Source organism: Anser cygnoides, chromosome 11 (assembly GCF_040182565.1).
Source record: "Anser cygnoides isolate HZ-2024a breed goose chromosome 11, Taihu_goose_T2T_genome, whole genome shotgun sequence".
NCBI classification, from domain to species: domain Eukaryota; kingdom Metazoa; phylum Chordata; class Aves; order Anseriformes; family Anatidae; genus Anser; species Anser cygnoides.
In genome coordinates, this window is record NC_089883.1 from 3,318,136 (window position 1) to 3,336,931 (window position 18,796).

Here is an 18,796-nt window from a genome sequence, read left to right on the forward strand (position 1 = left end):
TTTCTTTCCCATTTTTTTTTAATTCAAGACCAGGCACACGGTTGATTTTTTTTTAATTTATCAATTTTACCCCCCACCACGAATGTCTGTGCTGGGCCTCTCCATCCCTCGAGCAGCTGTTAGCAGCTGAGCTTCGGTGCTGAAAATTGTTTTGAAACTTCCAGATCCATCTTTTGGATTTTTTTTACAGGCCTGAGTCCATAGTGGGCCCTTTCCTTTTATTACTAGCATTTTTACCAGGATGACACTTTGACTAGTCTGGGAAATCTCGCCCGCCACGCCAGCTCCTGACGATAAAGATTTAATCTTTCTGGAGAGGAGTAGCGCACCAGATGATAGAAAACACTGCAAATTTCCCTCAAATCGCAGAAATCCAGGGCAGAAGGAGCCTGCTGCAAGCCTCTAGCCCCACCTGGAGCAGCGCAGCAGCCGCGTGCGCCCAGACCTCGGCCGGGCAGCCGTCGGTGTCACCACAGTCCGAAGCACCGTGGTGCTCAGCTCTCAGCCCCGGGTGCACCGCCACCTCTCTAATATCCAATTTAAATCTCTCTCCCAGCACCTTTTTCCTCCAGATCGCCTCCAAATCTCCCCCAGAAGTGCCGGGGTGCAACGGGCAGGTGCAGCATTTCTCTGTCGAGCACAAATTTCCTGGAAATCCACCCAGGAATGTGCCAAGGCGCAGGCTCAGAGCTGCAGTTTCTGAGCAGCGGCAGCACCGGCAGTGCCCGCTTCCTTACGCGAGCCGTCAGCCGTGGGGGTGCAGCTCCACGGGGGCTGCAAATCTTCATTTTTTCGGCCAGTGAAATGCACAGGGAGCTCCTTCCTGCACGGGATTTTTCCACGAGCAGGGCTGAACGCAGAACGTCTGCTCCATCTGGGGTGGGAGCTGGAGCAGGCTGACGGTGGTGTCCGGGGGCATCCTCGTGGCGAGCAGCCGGAGCCAGCCGGGGATTTTTCACCAAAGCCGAGCTGCAGAATGACTCCCGAGTGCAGACAAGATCGGGAACCACACTGCTTTAATTACACCAGCCCAATTTTCCCTCGTTTGGTTAAGCCTGGGAGCTACAGAAAAAAGCTATTTCCAGGCGCAGGGCTCGCATCAACGCGCGACCCCTCTCAGCCCCCCGCACGCAGCCGGGCTTTTGCCACGTCCCAGCGCGCTGGGAGCGGGCACAGCAAGCAGATAACCGGCGTTGGACCCGATTCCTGCCGTAACCTCTGCTCTGACGGGCTTGATTGCCTTGCCTGCATCTCGCCAGGCTTGGAGTCAGCACGGCAAAAAGAGTTAAGGGGAATGCCTCTGCCCCGGCGCACCACGTCGCAGAGCGCGCGGGGCCAAAGTCTGCCTCCTGGGCAGCCCCGGGGTCAGCCAGCACCCGGCGCCTCCCTCGCTGGCACGCGGAGCGGAGCCGCTGTTCTTCCACCCGAAGGAACGCACCCTTTCCTTCGCACAGCGCTCCTGAGCCCTTTTCCCCCCCATCTTCCCACTTTCGGGGAGAAAATCGGCGGGACGCAAGCGGTGAATTGTGAAATCGCGGCGGTGAGAGGGGGGCACCCACGGGCACCAGACCTGGCCAGCAGCCCCAGGCCCCCTTTGCCTCCCCTCCTGCTCTGCTCCTCCACCTCTTTCTGCACACCCAGCACCCACCGGCTCTGTCCGTCGCCCTACGAACGGGGAAACGCGAGGAAAAACCCATCAGGCGGGGACGAGAGGAGGGGATTTTCCCCCAGTAGCGGGAGCCGTCCCTTACCGCTCGGTCGGAGCGGTTCTTAACGCGTCGCTTTCGTCCTGTTTCGAACCAAAAGGTGTTTCTCAGCAGCGCTACCTCTGTGGGAAACACAAATTTTCATTTCCCCTCGAGGGTGCGAAGGGGCCGGAGCTGTGGGAGGGTTTGGGCCCCCGGTGCAGAACAGAAACCCCAAAAGTTCCCCTTAAAATTGGTTCAGGGCACCCGGTGACGGCAATGGCTCTGTTTTTGGGGCAGGGCCGGGCAGCAAGAGCTCGAACCCCGTGGTGGTGCGGGGCAGCTCCCCCCGGGGCAGCTCCAGGGCTGGCCGAAGTTCACCCGCGGCCGATTTATCGAGCGCCGAGGTCAGGTTCACCGCGACCCGGCGGGCCGGGTGCCGAAAAGGGGGGGGGGGCTCGCCGGCCACCCAGGGCACCAAGGACAGTGCCCCCCCCCCCCCAGGCCGGCCTCTGTGTGAAGACCAAACCCCCCCGGGGGGGCTCCCCAGCATCCAGCCCCTCCAAACCCCTCCTGAAGCCCCCTCGGGGCTGGCAGTGTTTTGCCTGGGGGTGCCGGGGGGGCTGCCAGGGGGTCCGGGCAGTGCTGGGGGGGGCCCTCAGGATGCCACAGGAGATGTAGGGGGGGCCTGGGGGCACGCAGGTGGGTGTTGGGGGGGGGGGGAAGGGAGGTCTTGGGGTGCAGCGCTGGGGGGGGTGCGGGGAGGGCTGCTGGGGGGCGTGTGGGGGCTGCTCAGAGCTGGGGGTTTACGGGGGGGGTGCGGGAAGGGTGCACATGAGGGGGGGGTTTGGGGGAGAAGGGGGGGACACTGGGGGGGGGTTGGGGGAGAAAGGGGGGACACGGGAGGGGAGACACCCAGCGGTACTGGGGGGGATACCCGGGGGTACGGGACCGGGGGGGGATACCCGAGGGTACGGGGGGATACCCGGGGGTACAGGGGGATATCCGGGGGTACAGGACCCCCGAGGGGGGGGACACCCGGAGGTACTGAGGGGGGGGATCCCCGAGGGTCCGGGACCCCGAGGGGGGGGACCCCCAGCGACACACCCAGCACCCCCAGGGGGCCGCGGGGCTCCACCCCCCCCCCCCCCCCATTCCCCCCTTCCCCGCTCTGCCGCCTGGGCCGGGCCCCCCCCGAACCCCCCCGAACCCCCCCCCCCCCAGTCCCTCCCCACCCTCCCGGAGCATCCCCCCGCCCCCGCCGGGCTCCGGGGCCGCTTTAAAAGCCGCCGCTCCCCGCTCCGCCCAGCTCGGCCCCGCGGCGCGCACCATGCCCGCTGCTGCCTCCTCTTCCTCCTCCTCCTCCTCTTCTTCCTCCTCCTCCTCCTCCTCGTCCTCCTCCTCCTCCTCAGCGCCGGGGAGCTCGCCCCCCGCTCTCCTCTGCCTCCTGGCCCTGACCCTGGCGCTGGGCGGCCGGGGGGTGGCGGCCGAGCCCCCCCGCCCCATCTACACCAACCACTGGGCCGTCAGGGTGCGGGGGGGCCCCGCCGAGGCCGCCCGCCTGGCCGCCGCCTACGGGTACCGCAGCCTGGGGCAGGTAAGGTTTGGGGGGGGGGGGGGGTTTGATTTTTTTTTTGGGGGGGGGGGGGGGGGGGTCCCGGGTTGGGGGGGGGCTGCGGGGTTTGGGAAACTTTGCACCGGCTGAGGGAGAGAGCTCCGGGAGGCGGGGGGGGGGGGGGGGTGCTGCTGCCTTCCCCCCCCCCCACCACCTTCCTGGGTGGGTTTGGGGTTTGTTTGGTTTTTTTTTTTTACGCTGGGTTTTTCTCCCCACGCTGTAATTGTGGGGTCTGTGGGGTGGGTGCCCCCCCCCCCCCCGGCTGAAGGTGTCTCCGGGGGTGTAAGCTCCGACCTCGTCCCTGTCCCGGCCCGATTGGGGCGGGTAATTAGTGGGGGGGGGCTGCTCTGAGGGGGGGGGGGGGGGGGCGCAGAAGTAGGGCCAGCACCCCCCCCCCCCCCGCGTCCCCTTGCCCTCCCCTTCCTCACCTTCATCCCCAATTTTAATTACTGGGAGAGCCCCGGTTTTAATTACTGGTTGAGCCCCACTGTTAATTACCGCCCCGCCATGGGGCCAGGAGAGCGCAGCCCTGCAACCCCAAGGGCTGCTTGGGCTCTGTCCGCGCTCGGCCGGAGGGTGCCTTGGGTGAGTATCCCCCCCCCCGCTTCTCCCTGCTCCCACCAGCCTAACGCCAGCCCAGCTTTGGGGTTTCGCCGTCTCTGTGCCTGCTGGAGCATCTGCCGGCCCCGCACGCCGGCGTCCCGTGGCCGTGGCCCTCCCTCTGCCCCAGCGGGCTGCGGACCAAGGGAAATATTTCTGCGGTTGCATCAGGGTGTTCCTGGCTCGCGCCTTCCCCGTGCACCTCTGGGGCTTCCCCCCCCGGCCGCCCTCCGTCCCCAGCCCCGCTGCCACGGGGACCTTGCCCTGCAGCCCCCCACACACGCACACCCCGCTGGGAATTGCCACCTCGGGGCTCCCCGAGGCTTTACGTGCCCCGAGGTGCCCGCGTTGGGTTGTGCCCCGTGCCACAGCCGGGTCCCCCCACGTGTCCCCGTGCCCGGGACGTCCTTAAGCCCGCGGTCACCGCGGGGTGACGTGGTGCTGGGGGAACCCTTCGCGTGCGGAGCTCGCTGGGGTTTTTATGTAAGAGCAGCGAACAACCCGGCAGCAGGAGAAGGAGAAGCACTTACACCCCCTGCTCGCTCCCAGCCCTTTGTTCGCCGCCAGCTCCCGGGGCGAGCCGGGGCAGGCCCAGGGCGCTGCGAGGGGCCGGGTGTCTGCGTCCCTGGGGGGGCACAGCCTGTCCCCGTCTCTGTCCCCGCACAAGGACTTGCCCCGTTTTTAACTTGTTTGGTGTCCAGCAGGGTAAGTCGCGAAGATTTCCAATGCGCACGGCGGTCCCGCCTGCAGTGCAGGATGTCAGTGCCCGTGGCAGGACTTGTTTGGGGCTGGATTTGGGGTTTTCCTGAGTTTATGTTGTCTGGGGGTGCTGGCCCTCGGTGGGCTCGCTCCAGGCTCGAATCCAGCCACTGCCACTTGAGGACTCTGAAGGCAGGAGCCAGCAGCTGGGTCCCTGGGGGGGAACGGACCAAGTCCCCATGGCACAAGCAGGCAGGGGACCCCCTCTGGATCCGTCCCCGTGCCGGAGCAGCCGTGATCCCCAGGGGTGTGCTGGGCTGGCGAGGTGCCCGAGGACCTGCCTGGTGGTGGGAGGGGAGCAGCTGGCTCAGAAACGCCCTGCCCAGCTCTGGGGCAGAGCTCGGTGGTGCACAGCCCTCGAGAATCGCTTCACTTGTGGCTGAATCGCTTCTCAGCGTTAGGAATGAAATTCGTGGGGTAATCCCCGTCGGGAGGAGCCTCCGGTCCGCCCTTCCCCAGGTAACTTTGAAGCTGAACTCGGCCATCTCCTGTGCTGCCGGGTGCCTTTGGCGTGCTGGGCTGCCAGGAGGGAGCTGGAGGGTACCCGTGCTCGTCCAGCGAGCTGGGAGGGATCGGCCTCTCCGTCACCTTTTTTCAGGTGGAATTCCCATTTTTAAGCTTTTCTCCTTGGGTTAGCTTAGGTTGAAGGGTGCCCACGGAGGTCACCTGGCCCAACCTCCCCCCTTCCTCCTCTCCGCTTGGCCCCCCTTTGACAAGTTTTTTTCATTTTTTCCCCCTCAATAAATCCCACGAGAATGAGGGAACAGGAGCAGGGGAACAGGAGCATCCCTGCCGCTGGCGCCTGTTTGTAGGTCGTGGTCCTGCACCGGAGGGAGCAGGGACGAGGATAAAATGAGTGTTACCGGCCCGCAGGCCGGAGAGGCAGATGTGGAGCTAAGCCAGGAGGGCTGCGGGGGCCGGATTTCCAGGCAAAACAAGCAGGAGGCAGGGTGGCCTCACCTGAGCCTTCCCCAAAGTCCCGGGAGGTTTGAGCTTCCCCAAAACCTGGGGAGTTTTGAGACTCCTCCTGCACCTTCCCGAGTGCACGGAGTGGGGCTGGAAAGCGGAGCTGTAAAAGGCAGCAGCTGAAATGTTCAGCGCTGGCAAATCTGGAGGTGTTGAGGACGCTGAACGTGGAAGCAGCCCCTGTCTGCCTGGCTCTGCCCCGGGTTTGGGGACATGGGGACAGCTCGCCCCGGTCCCCGTGGTGCCCAGCTCCGGTACGGGGTGGCTCCTGGGGACGCAGACAGGACACCAGAGGGGTGGTGACAACCCCCTGGGAGCCGGCAGCGAGGTTATTTTGCAACTGCTCTTCTTTGCTATGGGGTGGGGTTTTTTTTTTTTGCTTTTTGCACCAATTTCCAACCCCCAGGAGACAGGAGGAAACCCTCCATCATTGCAGGCGCCTGGCACAGCCCTGCACGTCCCCAAGCCTGGTGGCAAGGAGAAGGACGGGGACAGTGACAGGGTGACATGCACTGGTGCCGACGAGCTCAGCTTTGGGGTCAGATCCTTTTTGGGATCAGCTGTGCCCACAGATCCCCTGGTTGGCTTGGCAGGGTGGCACAGCATTTTCCTGCAAAAGCGGGGCCCTTTTGCCCCAAAAATAAGGGCAAAAATGTGTATTGGGGGATCGAGGGGCTTCCAAAATCTGAGAAGAGAGGGTGTCAGCCTTGTGCCCACCTCCCCCGGTAAAATAAATCTCTCTTACAGATCGGGAGCTTGGAGAACTACTACCACTTCCACCACAGCAAGACGTTCAAGCGCTCGACGCTGAGCAGCCGGGGACCTCACACCTTCCTGCGCATGGACCCCAAGGTACGGGGCCGGGGGGGCCCTGGGGACCCCCATAAAACCCCGGAGTCACCCCAAATCCCGGGCACTGCAGCCCGCTCTGAGCCGCAGCTCGGGGGCGATGGCAGCACGTTACCCCCCCGAAACCCAGCCCCGTGCACGCCGGGGGTGACTCATTTAACGCGGGTACGTTGATCGACGGTGAAAGATCCTCAGAAGGGACTAAATGCGAACATCTGCCCGAAGGATGGGAGCAAGAAAGGGGGGGGGGGGGGGGGGGGGGGGAACAAAACCAAAAAACAAAAACCCTCCCAGCACAGCGAGGCTGCCGCCCGCTCGGGGTGTTGATGCAGTTGCCACAACATTTGCTGTCTCGAGGGTTGCTATGTGTGAAATCATCGGCCGTACCGCGCCTCGCTTTTTCCTAGAGCAAGCACCCGAAGGGATTCGGGCTGCAGCTGGATCGACAAAAGCCGTGGGGGGACCGGGATGGGCGAGCCTGGGGCGGCACCGAGGGGGGGGAAAAAACCTCGGGGCTGGCACCCAGGGGTGGCCGGGGAGGTGGCTGTGCAGGCACAAAAGCCGCTCGCCCTCGGGGAGGCATCCGAGCAAGCGATGAGTTCCCGTCTGCAATGGGAAGAGGTCCGTTTAATGGGGGCTGGTTGCAGTGCTGCTCTGAAAGCCGAGCCAGCTGGCTTCCTGGCGGCTAACGTTCACCTTGCCCGGCTCCACGGGCTGCACGTTGGAGCAGTGAGCTCCTGTTCTTGGCCGCCGCCCGGGGTTCAAGCCCTCCTGGCGCGCGCCGTCTCTCCCCCTTCCCCGTGCGTGTTTCCAAGTCGTTTCAGAGGTGTCCTGGCGTCTGAACGGCACCGAGTTCGCGTGCGGGGCGCAATTAAAACAAACAAAAAATAAATAAAAAAAAATAAAATCACTGCGAGTCACAATGAAACGCGACGTCTCAGGCTGGAACAGCGAAGATGGAAACAAATCCTGCAGAAACCCCACAGACCCAGCGAGCTCAATCGTTTGCAGATGTTCCACGTCTCGTGTCTTCGAGGGGGCTATTGTTCCAGCCCCGTCCTTTATGGGTTTGCTCCGCCGCAGGGGTTGGTGGCGTGGGGGCTGCGTCCCCCCCAGGCACCGGCAGAAGGATGGGGACAAAGCGTGCCAGCCCCTGCAGCCTGGTGCTGATTCCCCCATGGGGACCCAAATCCCCCCCCCGGGAGACCCCTTTTTGGGGTGACGGGAGTCGCAGCTGGTGGCTTCTCCCTGTGGGGCCGGTGTCGGCCAAACAGCGTGGCAGGGGGTGGAAGGATTTAGCAAAGCCAGCGGTTTTTGGGGCAGATTGCAGCAGTGAGAAGACGCATGGAGCACGGCTGTACCATGCTGTGAGCTGCAGCCCGTGTCTGGGGCCCAAAAAAGGCCAGTTACTGCGGCTAGTTCTAATAGAAAAGCAGCACCAGAGGATGGCACGCCCCATAGCGAGCCCCATAACCCTCCGGTTGCTTTTTGGGCTTCGTGGCGAGCACGTGCTGGAGCCATCTGCTTTGTCCCGGGTCTGCGTTTTACCTGCTCCAGCTGAACGAGCCCAGCTGGTGCCTTTCTGGAGGTGTGAGGGGTTTGTGTCCTCGCCTCTCCTGGTATTTACACGTGGTGGAGCTGCATCGCCCCCTGGAAATCCTAAAGCTGTGCAAAAGCTGCCCCCCGTCTGCAGCCAGGGCCATGGGTTTGGCTCCGTGGTGCCTGCACCCCCTCTTGGGTCCTCGGGTGCCTCGTTAGTGCTAATTAGGGTCGGCCAGCAGGGCCGGGAGGGAGCAGCGAGCCAGGACCCCGGGCTCAGCACTGTGTCGTAACAACTTGGGCCACTTCTTGTAGCAAAAAGCCATTCTTTTTTTTTTTTCTGGTATGATTTCCGAGAAGCTTCCCCCCCGTGGAGGGCTGGTGGAAGCCGCTGGGAATTTCGCAAGCCCAGGACCCGCGGCGGGGCTGGCCCCGGGCTCCTTCCCGCTCGCCTCCCGCTGTCGCTGCTCGTTTTCGCGTGCCGGCGGCATCGATTTTGGCACCGGCCGCCCTAAATCAGCGCGGTGACGCTGCTGATTTGACTGTGAATTAAATTAAATTAAAGATTTGCTCCACGCGAGGCTTCTGGGTCGCATCCTGGCTCGTGCGGTGGATGCGGGGCGTTTGGGGTGCAGGTGCTGCATCCGAAGGCGAGGGCTGGGTGACACGGCCTGGGAGCACTGCTTTGAGGAGAAAAGCCGTGTAATTGGGCACATTCCCCTATTTAATCCATCTTCCTTTAAACCAGACCGTGAAGTTGCATTTATTTTTTTCCCTTCCGATATTTAAATCCGTCGTTGCATAAACAGAGCAGCGCGCTATCAGCAGCCGAGGCGCTACGGAAACATATTTTCATATGATATATGTTGTGTTTTTTTTTTTTCCTCGTTTGTTTCAATGTGTTTTTATTTTCCTTGAGAATATATTGGTTTAAAACCCAAGCTCTAGGCTGGAAATTGCCTGGTTCGATACGCACCGCTCCCCCGTCCGCTTTGATCCCGGTAAATCACAGCCGTAAAGCCATAAACCAGGCAAGGAGAAGTTGGTTCGGCTGGCAGCTCCCGCATAAATAAGCCACGCAAAAGCGTGCCTTTGGGGTTTTTATTCTGCTTGTTGAAAAACCTTCGTCCACAGAGCAGAGCCGTCCCCACGAAGGCATCCCGTGCCACCAAAAGCCCCGAGCCGAGGGGGGGAAAAAGTTTCGGGGGAGGCTGGCTCCACGGAAAAGCCTTCCCTTCTGCTCCAGCGTGGAGAAAGCTTTTGGTTATGTGGTTTATAAACTGCTCCTAAGCAGCCTCGGGTTGTCTCTGTGCCTCTAACCTCGGGAGACCTGAGACCTCGGGGTGCCCCCGTGCCCTCCCGGGGCGCGTTTTGGCACCCCTGGGAGCCCCCGGGCGGTGTTTGCTGTCCTGCCCGGCTGCTGCAGCTGGGAGCAGGGTGAGCCCGGAGCGAAGCCAAGCACCCGAGCCCCTCCCAGCAGGCCGGCTTCTTCGAGTAAGCGCTGAAACACGCGTTTTGTCCCCGGCGGGACCCCGGCGCGTGCTTACGGGCTGCGCTCAGCCGGGACGGTCGAGGCACGCGCTCGCCGGCGATGGGTTTTGCGCCGGGGGAGGGATCTGTTCCCGGGCTCGGAGCCCACGAGGAGCTGAGCTCGCCCTGTCCGTCCGTCCGTCCGCCGTCCCAAAACGAAGCCTCTCTCTCTCCGTGTGCTTGCAGGTGGACTGGCTGCAGCAGCAGGAGGTGAAGCGGCGGGTGAAGAGGCACGTCCGCGGCGAGCCGCACGCCCTGCCCTTCAACGACCCGGTGTGGCCCAACATGTGGTACCTGGTGCGGGTCTCCTCGCCGCTCCCCCCCCATGCCTTCCAGCCCCGAGAGGGGCCGGTTGGAAGCCTTTAGGGCAGCAGCAGCCCCGGGGCTGCGGTCTCCACACGGGCGTTTTTCCCCTTGGTAGAGCCGCAGCCGTCTCTTGGCAGTGTGGTTTTCCTCCTGCCTGGCTCGCCGATCTGCGTTTGACAGGGGAATTTGTTTAAGGTTACGTGCAGGGAGGAAACGGGCACTTGGGAACCGAAGAGCCCGCGGTATTTGGAACGGGAGAGAGGAGGGATAACGGGGAGGGGGCGATGCCCAGGCCGGCTGCTGCCGGAGGCCGGGGGGGGGGGTTGATCAACGGGGTGAGGTTGTAACAAATCCGTGAGTTACGCAGCGGGATGTCAAAACGCTTTGGGGTTGGTTAAACGCGCTCTGAGCTGGATGGGCTGGAATTCAGGCCCTCGGGCCGCGGCCCTGCGGAGGCCGACGCTCCGCCGTTCCTGCCCTTAGCACTGCGGGGACAGAGGCAGCCGCTGCAGGTCGGAGATGAACGTCCTCGCCGCCTGGCAGCGGGGCTACACCGGCAGGAACGTGGTGGTCACCATCCTCGACGACGGGATAGAGAGGAACCACCCCGACCTGCTGCAGAACTACGTGAGCGGGGCGCCCGCTGGGGGGCTGGGGGTTCGTTTCGGGACAGTTTCAGGGCCTAAGCGCAGCCTCCGCCTGTGCAGCAAGGGGTTGGAGGAAGAGGGATTTGAAATGCTCAGGGTGTTTTTAGGAAGGAAAATAAGGGATTGGGGAAACTCCAGCAGGGCGGGGGCTGCTGTGCCCTGCCAGTAAGCAGAACCTAATGGCAAAAACCTTTTCAGGACCCTCTTGCGAGCTACGATGTCAACGGCAACGACCACGACCCGACGCCGCGCTACGATGCCAGCAACGAGAATAAGTACGTTAATAATAATAATGATAATGACAATTGTGAGGCTGCTGAGCCCCCGTCCCATCCCATCCCATCCCATCCCATCCCATCCCATCCCATCCCATCCCATCCCGTCCCACGGGCAGGGTGGCAGAGGCGCAAGCGGTTGTGCTGGGGATAACAAGTGTTGCATCGGCTCCTTCGGTCCGGAAGCGCCATGGAAAATAATTTTGGATGTGGCCTCGTGCAGTTCCTCCAAGTGATGCGAACCTAAGCGCAGCCCTGCCCCAGTGGCTTGGATGTCACAGCTTTCACTCGCTTTCTGGGCTTCAGTTAAAGCGGGACTGGGACGTGGCAGCGGGTGTGAAAGGGAAATGCAAAATGGCAACGCCGGGAGCCGGTTGCGTTGGGGCACGGAACGCAAGGAGCGAATTTTCTCCGTCCCCGTCCCTCGCTGGGGGCTTGGGTAAGGGCTCTGCAGCTCCTGGGGCGCTTCCTTGCACTGCTCAGGCCTTGGGGCTGGCTTCTGGGTGCCTGGGGGGTTGGGGGGGGGGTGGCTGGAGGGGCGTCCTTGGGCTGCGGGACGTCTGCTGACGGGGGTTTTGTCCCCGCAGGCACGGCACGCGCTGCGCAGGGGAGGTGGCGGCGGCGGCCAACAACTCGTACTGCGTGGTGGGCATCGCCTACAACGCGCGCATCGGAGGTGAGGCCGGCGCTGCCCGCGGCTCCCTGCCCTTTGTGTCCCCCCCCCCTTCCCCCCCGGGGGGGTCCTGCTTGGGGGTGGGCTCCCGGGGAGGGGTAGGGGGGTGGTGGGATGTTGTCCCCCCCAAAAAAATTTTGCCAGGGGAAGGGTTTGTGCTCGGTGATGTTGGCGCCAACGTGGCTTATTGTGAATTGCGGCTTGTTTGTGGGGTCAGTGGCTGTAAATGAGCCGCTCGGGAGCAGTCTGGGGACCCCAACGTACCTTGGTGGGGAAAACAAAATGCCTGCGGAGGTGTGGGGGGGTTCAGCCCGGCATCCTGGCGGGGCTCCGGCAGGAGAGGGGCTTGGCGAAAGGGCTCTGCGCCCCCCCCCCCGAGCCACCCCCACGTTGGGATCCCGGCCCCAAGCACCCGGGGTCTCGATCCCTCGCTCCCCAGTGATGCAGGCAGCCGCTTTCCGTAGGGCCGGGTCCTTCTGCGCGGGGCTGGCGGCGGGGTCCCCGTGCTGGGAAAGCCCCGACGGAAGGAGATGGCCTGGGGAGGGCGAACGGGGGGGTCTGGCAGGGGGCACAAAGGCTGCTCCCATTTCCCCAGCGACGTCCGTGGAGACGAGTTCCTTGTCGCCTTTATTACGGGTCCCGTTGCGATTTGCTTCCTTCCTTGGCCCGTGCGTGTGCTGGGGGCGCAGCTGGAGGTCGGGGTGCAGGCAAACAACACCTCCCCCCCCCCCCCGGCCACGCCGCCCCAGCTGATTTCCCTCGCTGCCCCTGCGTCGCTTCTCGTGCGCCGCGGGCGAGAAATCCATCGGGGTGCCCTAAGCGGGGATCCTGCGCCTCTCCTCTCCCTCTTTGACGCCTGTTTTGGAGGCTGCTGTCGCTGCCTGCGCGCAAAGCAGCCCGTTCAGCTCCCGGCCTCCGTTACCCAGCCCTGGGATTTTCCCTCCGGGCTGCATTTTCCTGCGGGGTGGAGCAGCAGCGGGCTCTGGGGGCTGCTGGGGCGGGCTCAGGACCCGGCATCCATCCTGCTTTGGCGCTGGGTGCCGGCACCCGGCCCTGCTCTCCACCTTTTCCCCTCGCCTTTTCTCGTTCACGCGGCAAGGAAAGGGAAGGGAGTTCTCGGGAGCTGCTCCGCTCCCCCCTCCTGCATTTTTAAGCTTGTTTTTGGCCGGCTGGGGACAGCGTCAGAAAAATGTGTTGGAGCTGACCGTCGTCCAGGGCGCAGCTGCGGCTGTAACCACATCTGCCCGCGTTTGTTTTCGTTAAGAAAAGCACATGTGGAAGGGGGGAAAAGCGGTTTTTTGTAAGCCGGAGTCTCCCCAGATGGCGAAACGCGGAGCTGAAATTCCCGGCACCGGCTCTCCCGGTGCTGCGGGGAGGGGGACGGGCTGGGGGGCTGCCCCCGATGCTGATGGCAAGGCCCTGGGACGGTGACAAGGCCCTGGGACAGGCACTTCGTGTCCCTCTCCAGCTGCCGATGGCATCGTTTTGCTCAGCTCTCAACCTGCAGTCTCGATTCTTTCGTGTCCCTTCTCAGTCGGTGCCTGGCCGCGTTGCCACGGGGTCGGTGTCCCCGAGGTGTGCTGACGGCATTACGGGGACCGGGGGCTTGTCCCTGACTGGCCCCCCGGGTTTTTTTGGCCGGGCCGCGCTCCCTCCGGCTGCAGGCGGATGCGCTGCCCCGTGCCCAGCGTCGCTGGGTGACCCCCGGTGTAGTTGGCAGAGCTGCGAGGCTCCTCTGGGGTCACCAACACCCCGTGCCTGCAATGAGGAGGGGGATACCGAGGGGCGTGGGGGGCTTTGTGACCCCCCCGTGGCAGCGAGGAGCGTGGGGACTTGCAGCTCCACCGCGGCCGGTCCCGCTCTGCTCCGGGCTCTCCCTGCAAAGCACCAGGGCTTGCATCCACCGGCGCCTCCTGCGTCCCTTTTTCCATTTCCAAGGTCTCCGCGGGGAACAGATGCAGCGTTTCGGGGCTTTTCCTGCAGTGGCTGAGAACGGGCGGTGCTTCCACGGCCGTGCAGCCTCCGCCTGGGGCTGCTGCTGCCCCCGGGGCCGTCCCCTCCTGGCACCATCCGGACAGGGGCACGGGGACGGGCACAAGCGGGGGTCCCGGTCCTCCTGTGGCACTGGGGGGCCTTAAGCAGCTGGGAAGTGCTGCCCTCATGCAGGGACAACGGGGTTCTTGAGTTAAGAGGGGAAAAAGGGGAAAACAAGCCTTTAGCGCAGGGAGTTTGGGGCTGGCAGCGCAGCTCCCTCCTGCCGGCCCAGCCCTGACGGAGCTGATTTTTTTTTCTCCTCCCCCCCCCAAAACCACGGCCGGCGGTGAAGCCAGCAGGGCAGAAGGCAAGAGCAAAGTTTCCAAACCAGCTCCCCAGCCCCTCGCCGCCGCGGGTGTCAGCTACCGAGGGCGCGCCGAGCCAACAGAGGCCTTTGATTGCAATCCTTGCGCTTTCCGTACAAGCCATCCAGCCCCTAACGTCTGATGTTTTTGTGCTTTTAGGCATTCGTATGTTAGATGGAGATGTAACAGATGTTGTCGAAGCGAAGTCGCTTGGCATCAGACCCGATTACATTGACATTTACAGCGCGAGCTGGGGGCCCGATGATGACGGGAAGACAGTTGATGGACCCGGTCTGTTGGCCAAGCAGGCTTTTGAGCATGGCATTAAAAAGGTGTGGATCGCGCAGCGCCCAGCCGCGCTGGCACTCCTCCCCTGCCCCGCGGGACCCCTGCCCGGCCCCCCGGCCCCGACCCCGGGGGCGAATCCCCTCTGGTGGCTCCCGCTCCCCCGAGGGACTCGGCGGTGGTGGGACCCCGCACGTGGCCGGAGCATCCCGTGGTGGGCGCCGGGTCGAGTGGCAGAGCTCTGCCGAACCCGGAGCATCCCACGGGGAAACCCCCACGGCGAGGTGCCCCCCACCCGCAGCCTCTCCATCACCCCCTCTCCGCCCTCCCCGGCTCCCCATTATCCTCCCCCGGGGGGTCACGTGCAGCATTTCTGTGTTTTTTTCCACCCAAAATTGAGTCTCGCGGCCAGGGTGGGACGCGGGTGCTGCCGCGGGGTCCTCCAGGGCTCGGGGGTTGGAGGGGTGGGCTCGGCGCTGGCTCGCGTGGGTGCAGGGAAAACTCAGATTGTCGTCCTCAAAGCTCTCCACTTCTTAATTTTTTTTATTTAAAAAGCCAAATATTGGCTAAAATCACCGGGCAAAGCCCTTCGATGGCCCCTCGGTGGGTAAGGGGGGGGGGGGGCACAGGGTGGGCTCCTCCCATGTTTTGGGGCAGCTCAGGGTTGGGTTTTGCCTCCCCGACCCGATTCCTCCCTGGGTTTCCTCCTGTCCCTGCGACACGCGTTATCTCGGAGGAGGGTGGAGTGTTTTTCCCACTATTTATTTGACTTCCTGCCGGGGCGGTCGGGCTGAAGAGGAATTCATTGAAGTGCCTGGGAGTTCACGCCGTGTAAATACAGCGAACAGGCTGCTTTTTAGAGCTTTTTTTTTTTATTTTATTTTATTTTCCTTATGCGGGAGGGAGCCGGCGGCAGCGGGGTCCCCGCCTGGACCCGCCGTTTCGGGAGGATTCCTCCAAATCTGCTTTTATTTAAAGGACGAGAGCGGGGTGGGGGTTGGACAAGGGAGGAGGATTGGGGACGAGGATGGGTCCTGCGCCCCTGGGTGCCCTCTGTGCCCATTCCTCTCCACCCTGAGCCCTCCCTGCCTTTATTTCCCGCGGTTTTTGGGTGAAGCAGGATTTGGCGACGGGCAGCGCGCCCCAGGTTGGTGTTCCCAAGCTGGTACCGAGCTGCTTTGTGTTCCCAAAGCTCCTGTCCCCATGGGGCCACCCGTGTTTGCAGCACCCCCATCCCGCATGCACAGCTCTTAGTTGCCCCCCTCCCCTCCCCGTAAGTAACGAGGAAAGCCGTAGGCAGACAGTGGCAACCTTCAGCCCAAGCAAACGGCTGTCGTTGAGTTACAAATCCTTAAAATCGAGTTTTTAATGGAAACGTTCAAATAGCCTCTGTCTGCTAGCGACAGGGCCGCGCCGGGGTGATTTCCCCTCGCCGTTCTTGCTCCTCCAGCCACACCTTGTTAGCTCCCGAGCTAATGGGGCTCTATCGATCCTGGCGCTAATTAAGCGGCTGCCCGAGCCCTGGCAGCGCTGCAGGAGCGGGGGACGCCGCACAGCCACGTCCCGCTGACGGTTCGGTCCCAAACCTCTGCCGGGGGGGGGGGGTTTCCAGTGGTTTAGGGGACGATCCGCCTGCGATGGCTGGGCCTTGCTCTGCGTTGGCCTCTGTCCTCCTGGCGCCGAGGCCGCCTGCGCTGCGCAGCCCCGGGGACGCGGGCACGGCTGCGGGGCAGCGCCAGGGCTCGGCGGAGGCCGAGCACCCTTGTAAGGGAGCTCTCGGCTGCCTTGCGTGTGCACCCCGCTGCAGCCCGATGTTAAATGGCACGTGGGTGCCCGTGGGCTGGTGGGTTTGGGTGTTGGTGTGAGCCGGCGGGGGCTTTATTGCTCTTGGTGGCCACCGTGCGGGGCTCTCCGTGTGCCCATCCTGCTTGTCCGTCTGCACGGCCACACGTGTGGGGCTTGAGAAAGCAGGGCCGGGGATCCCAGCAAGCTCTCCATCATTTCCATCGATCCATGCGATCGTTTCCGTCGCGGTGGCTCCTCTTACAGCCCCGCAGGCAGCTCAGTCCCCCCCCTCGCTAGGAGATACCCAGCACGTGCGCCCAAGTAACCAAACCCTGCGTAAAGCAGGGCAGGAACCAGGCCGAGCCCGAGCACCAGGGGCAGCTCGGAGCCTCTGCCCGAGGAGGGGAGCAGGTAACAAAGCAGCCCTCTCCCCGGGTGCTTCAGGAACACGACGAACCCCGGCGAATTCCTCTGCCCTCGCATTTTTCTCCGCCGAGGCAGAGCCAAGCGGTGGGAGGGAGGCGAGCGCCGGACCTGCCCGGGCGAGCTCCCCGGGGAGGATGGGGCTCGCCCTGGCTGCTCCCGGCCTCCGCGGAGACAGGAGAGGGAAGCAGCCATTTCGGGGAAGAGGATTTTACCTAAAAGGACCGGGATAAGCCAGGCTGTGGGTCTCGGCTTCGCCGCTCGGCGTCGGTACCCGCGCTGTGCTCCGGGATGTCCCCAGGCATCGTAACGTGCCGTAACGCACCAGCTCCGTGTGCCCCAAGCGGCAGCGAGCGGGCCGGGCCCCCCCACCCCACGCTGCACCGCCGGCTTCGTTAGGGGCCCCTCGTTAGCAGGAGGGCTGCCGTTCCCACCTGGGACTTTCCCGGCTCCGGGGAGGTCTGCGCGGCCGCTCCCGTCCCCATCCCCTCGCTGGGCTGCCGCAGGCGTGCCCGGTGGGGATGCTCCATCAGATGTTCCTGCCAAACGATGGGGGAGGAACGAAACAAAACAAAAAAAATCATAAAAGACACCTTGCAGGAAGCTTTCCTATGGTTTGGGTGGGTGCGTTCGTGATGGGCTCTGTGGGCTGCAGAGAAGCAGGCGCGGGGTTTGCGGGGGGGGGTTCCTGACGTTCCTCCTGGACGTATGGGATGGGGTGACCCGGCTGCTCTTGGACAGGGGGAAAACACCCTTCGAAACCGGTACCTTCATCCCGGCCCCATCCTTGTGCCCTCGCCAGCCCCCCAAGTCCTGCCCCAAACCCCGGGCGATGCTCAGCACGGCCATCCCCTCTTCCCCGCGCCGTTCCCCACGTTCGTCCCACCCAAACCTCGGCTCTCCTCACCCCTTCTCCTCTCTCTGCCCGCAGGGTCGCAGGGGTCTGGGCTCCATTTTTGTCTGGGCGTCGGGAAACGGCGGCCGGGAGGGCGACTACTGCTCCTGCGACGGCTACACCAACAGCATCTACACCATCTCCATCAGCAGCACCACCGAGAACGGCTACAAGCCCTGGTACCTGGAGGAGTGCGCCTCCACCCTGGCCACCACCTACAGCAGCGGGGCCTTTTACGAGCGGAAAATCGTGAGTTTTAGCCCGCTGGCTGCTGCTTCGATGTGGCCGGGTGGGTTTTGCTTGAGTTTTGGAGGTTTTCTGTCTCTTTTTTTTTTTTTTTGGTGAGACTGGAACTGCTCGCTGCAGCAGCTGCGGTGTTTTTGTGCTTGGGGAGAGCTCGGAAATCTGAGTTTTCCCCCATGGAAAAATGCAAAAACGGAAATATTCACCTGGCCCCCAAAGTTTGCGCTCACTTTCCTCCTGCTAAAACAAGAAAAGGGGGATTTTTGAGGGTTTTAGCTTGAGACAGAGAATAAAGAGGGGGGGATGGAGGCAGTTGGCAGGGATGCATTAAACCCAGCCGAAGTCCTTGCCGTGCTGCAGGCGGGTGCACCAAGCAGCAGCAGTTTTGGAGAGCAGCCCGGTCTGGACCCGGGTGCCACATCCCCTCCAAAAATCACCAGGTTAACCCAAAACCCAGCAGCCTTTAAAAAAAAACAAAAAAGTAATCAACTGGGCATCTCTGCCCACCTCCGCTTTCTGAGCTTCTAGTGCTCAAGCACCCTGCTCCTTCCTGAAACGAAAGAGCTGGAAATGGCTTTCTTTTGTATTTTGTTTTTTCCCCATGCAAATGGGAATTCTTGCCTGATGCAAGGAGCTGGAGCTTTTAAGGACAGCGTTTGATTTGGCGTGGCTCAACCCCAGCCCGTGGGCGCGTATTGCTGCCAGCTCTGCTCCCACCCCAACTTCTCCTGCAGCTGATCCACAGCAAAATTGACTTTTTTTTTTTTTGCCTTTCAAATAGTTTTTGCACCTTTTAGCAAAGGAAAATGTAAGTACGGGTGTTTTTTCACGTGCCAGATGTATCTGCAGACCCTTTTTCGGGCTGATGCTGTGGCAAGGATTCGGTATCCAGACCTCAGCTCCCCACGAGCAGCACCGGGAGCAAACCTCGAGCTTTGGGGTCGGTGCCGGGAGCACCTCGGGCACCCCGGGGCTGCAGCTCCTCTCTCCGCAGGTCACCACGGACCTCCGGCACCGCTGCACCGACGGCCACACCGGCACCTCCGTGTCCGCCCCCATGGTGGCTGGCATCATCGCCTTGGCTTTGGAAGCCAAGTAAGTGACCTCGCCGCCGCCTCTGGGGAGGGATAGTCCCTAGCTTAGTGTCTGGAGGGCAAAACGGGACAAAAAATGGTGTTTTTTTTCCTCTGGGGTGGCTCAAAGCGGGGCAAAGTTGTTCTGATTTGCTCCTTTGGGGCCAGGTTTGATGCAGGGCTGTTGTTTCGCAGCTGACCTTCCCGCAGGTGTTTCGTTGAGCTAATTCTCCGCTCGTTCCCATCTGGAGGAGGGCTGGGCTTTGTGGGATAAGTCGGGCTTTTCGCTTGGTGCTCCGAAACTGCTGA

General features: G+C 62.8%; 1 protein-coding gene and 1 long non-coding RNA gene across 6 annotated transcripts in view; one reads left to right on the plus strand and one right to left on the minus strand.

Annotated features, from left to right (window-relative positions):
- Positions 1-3,130, minus strand: LOC125184324 (uncharacterized). 2 transcript variants are annotated; one of them, XR_010834218.1, is made up of 2 exons: positions 3,015-3,130; positions 1-1,789 (listed from the first exon to the last, which is right to left on the minus strand). It is a non-coding gene; the product is annotated as an uncharacterized lncRNA (long non-coding RNA). The 2 variants fall into 2 exon arrangements; XR_010834219.1 differs by having other exon boundaries at positions 1-1,828; positions 3,015-3,126.
- PCSK6 (proprotein convertase subtilisin/kexin type 6) overlaps positions 3,006-18,796 on the plus strand; it is a 25,341-nt gene continuing 9,550 nt past the window's right edge. Inside the window, exons 1-9 of one of the 4 annotated variants that reach the window (XM_067003812.1) lie at positions 3,006-3,282; positions 6,373-6,477; positions 9,730-9,840; positions 10,333-10,476; positions 10,695-10,771; positions 11,359-11,447; positions 13,943-14,115; positions 17,208-17,420; positions 18,409-18,509. In XM_067003812.1, coding sequence (XP_066859913.1) covers positions 3,016-3,282; positions 6,373-6,477; positions 9,730-9,840; positions 10,333-10,476; positions 10,695-10,771; positions 11,359-11,447; positions 13,943-14,115; positions 17,208-17,420; positions 18,409-18,509 — 1,280 coding nt within the window. In that variant the 5' untranslated portion in view covers positions 3,006-3,015. Of the gene's footprint in view, positions 3,283-3,767; positions 5,119-6,372; positions 6,478-9,729; positions 9,841-10,332; positions 10,477-10,694; positions 10,772-11,358; positions 11,448-13,942; positions 14,116-17,207; positions 17,421-18,408; positions 18,510-18,796 lie in introns of those variants that run through there. The other 3 variants (XM_067003813.1, XM_048076342.2, XM_048076343.2) reach the window with 3 other exon arrangements.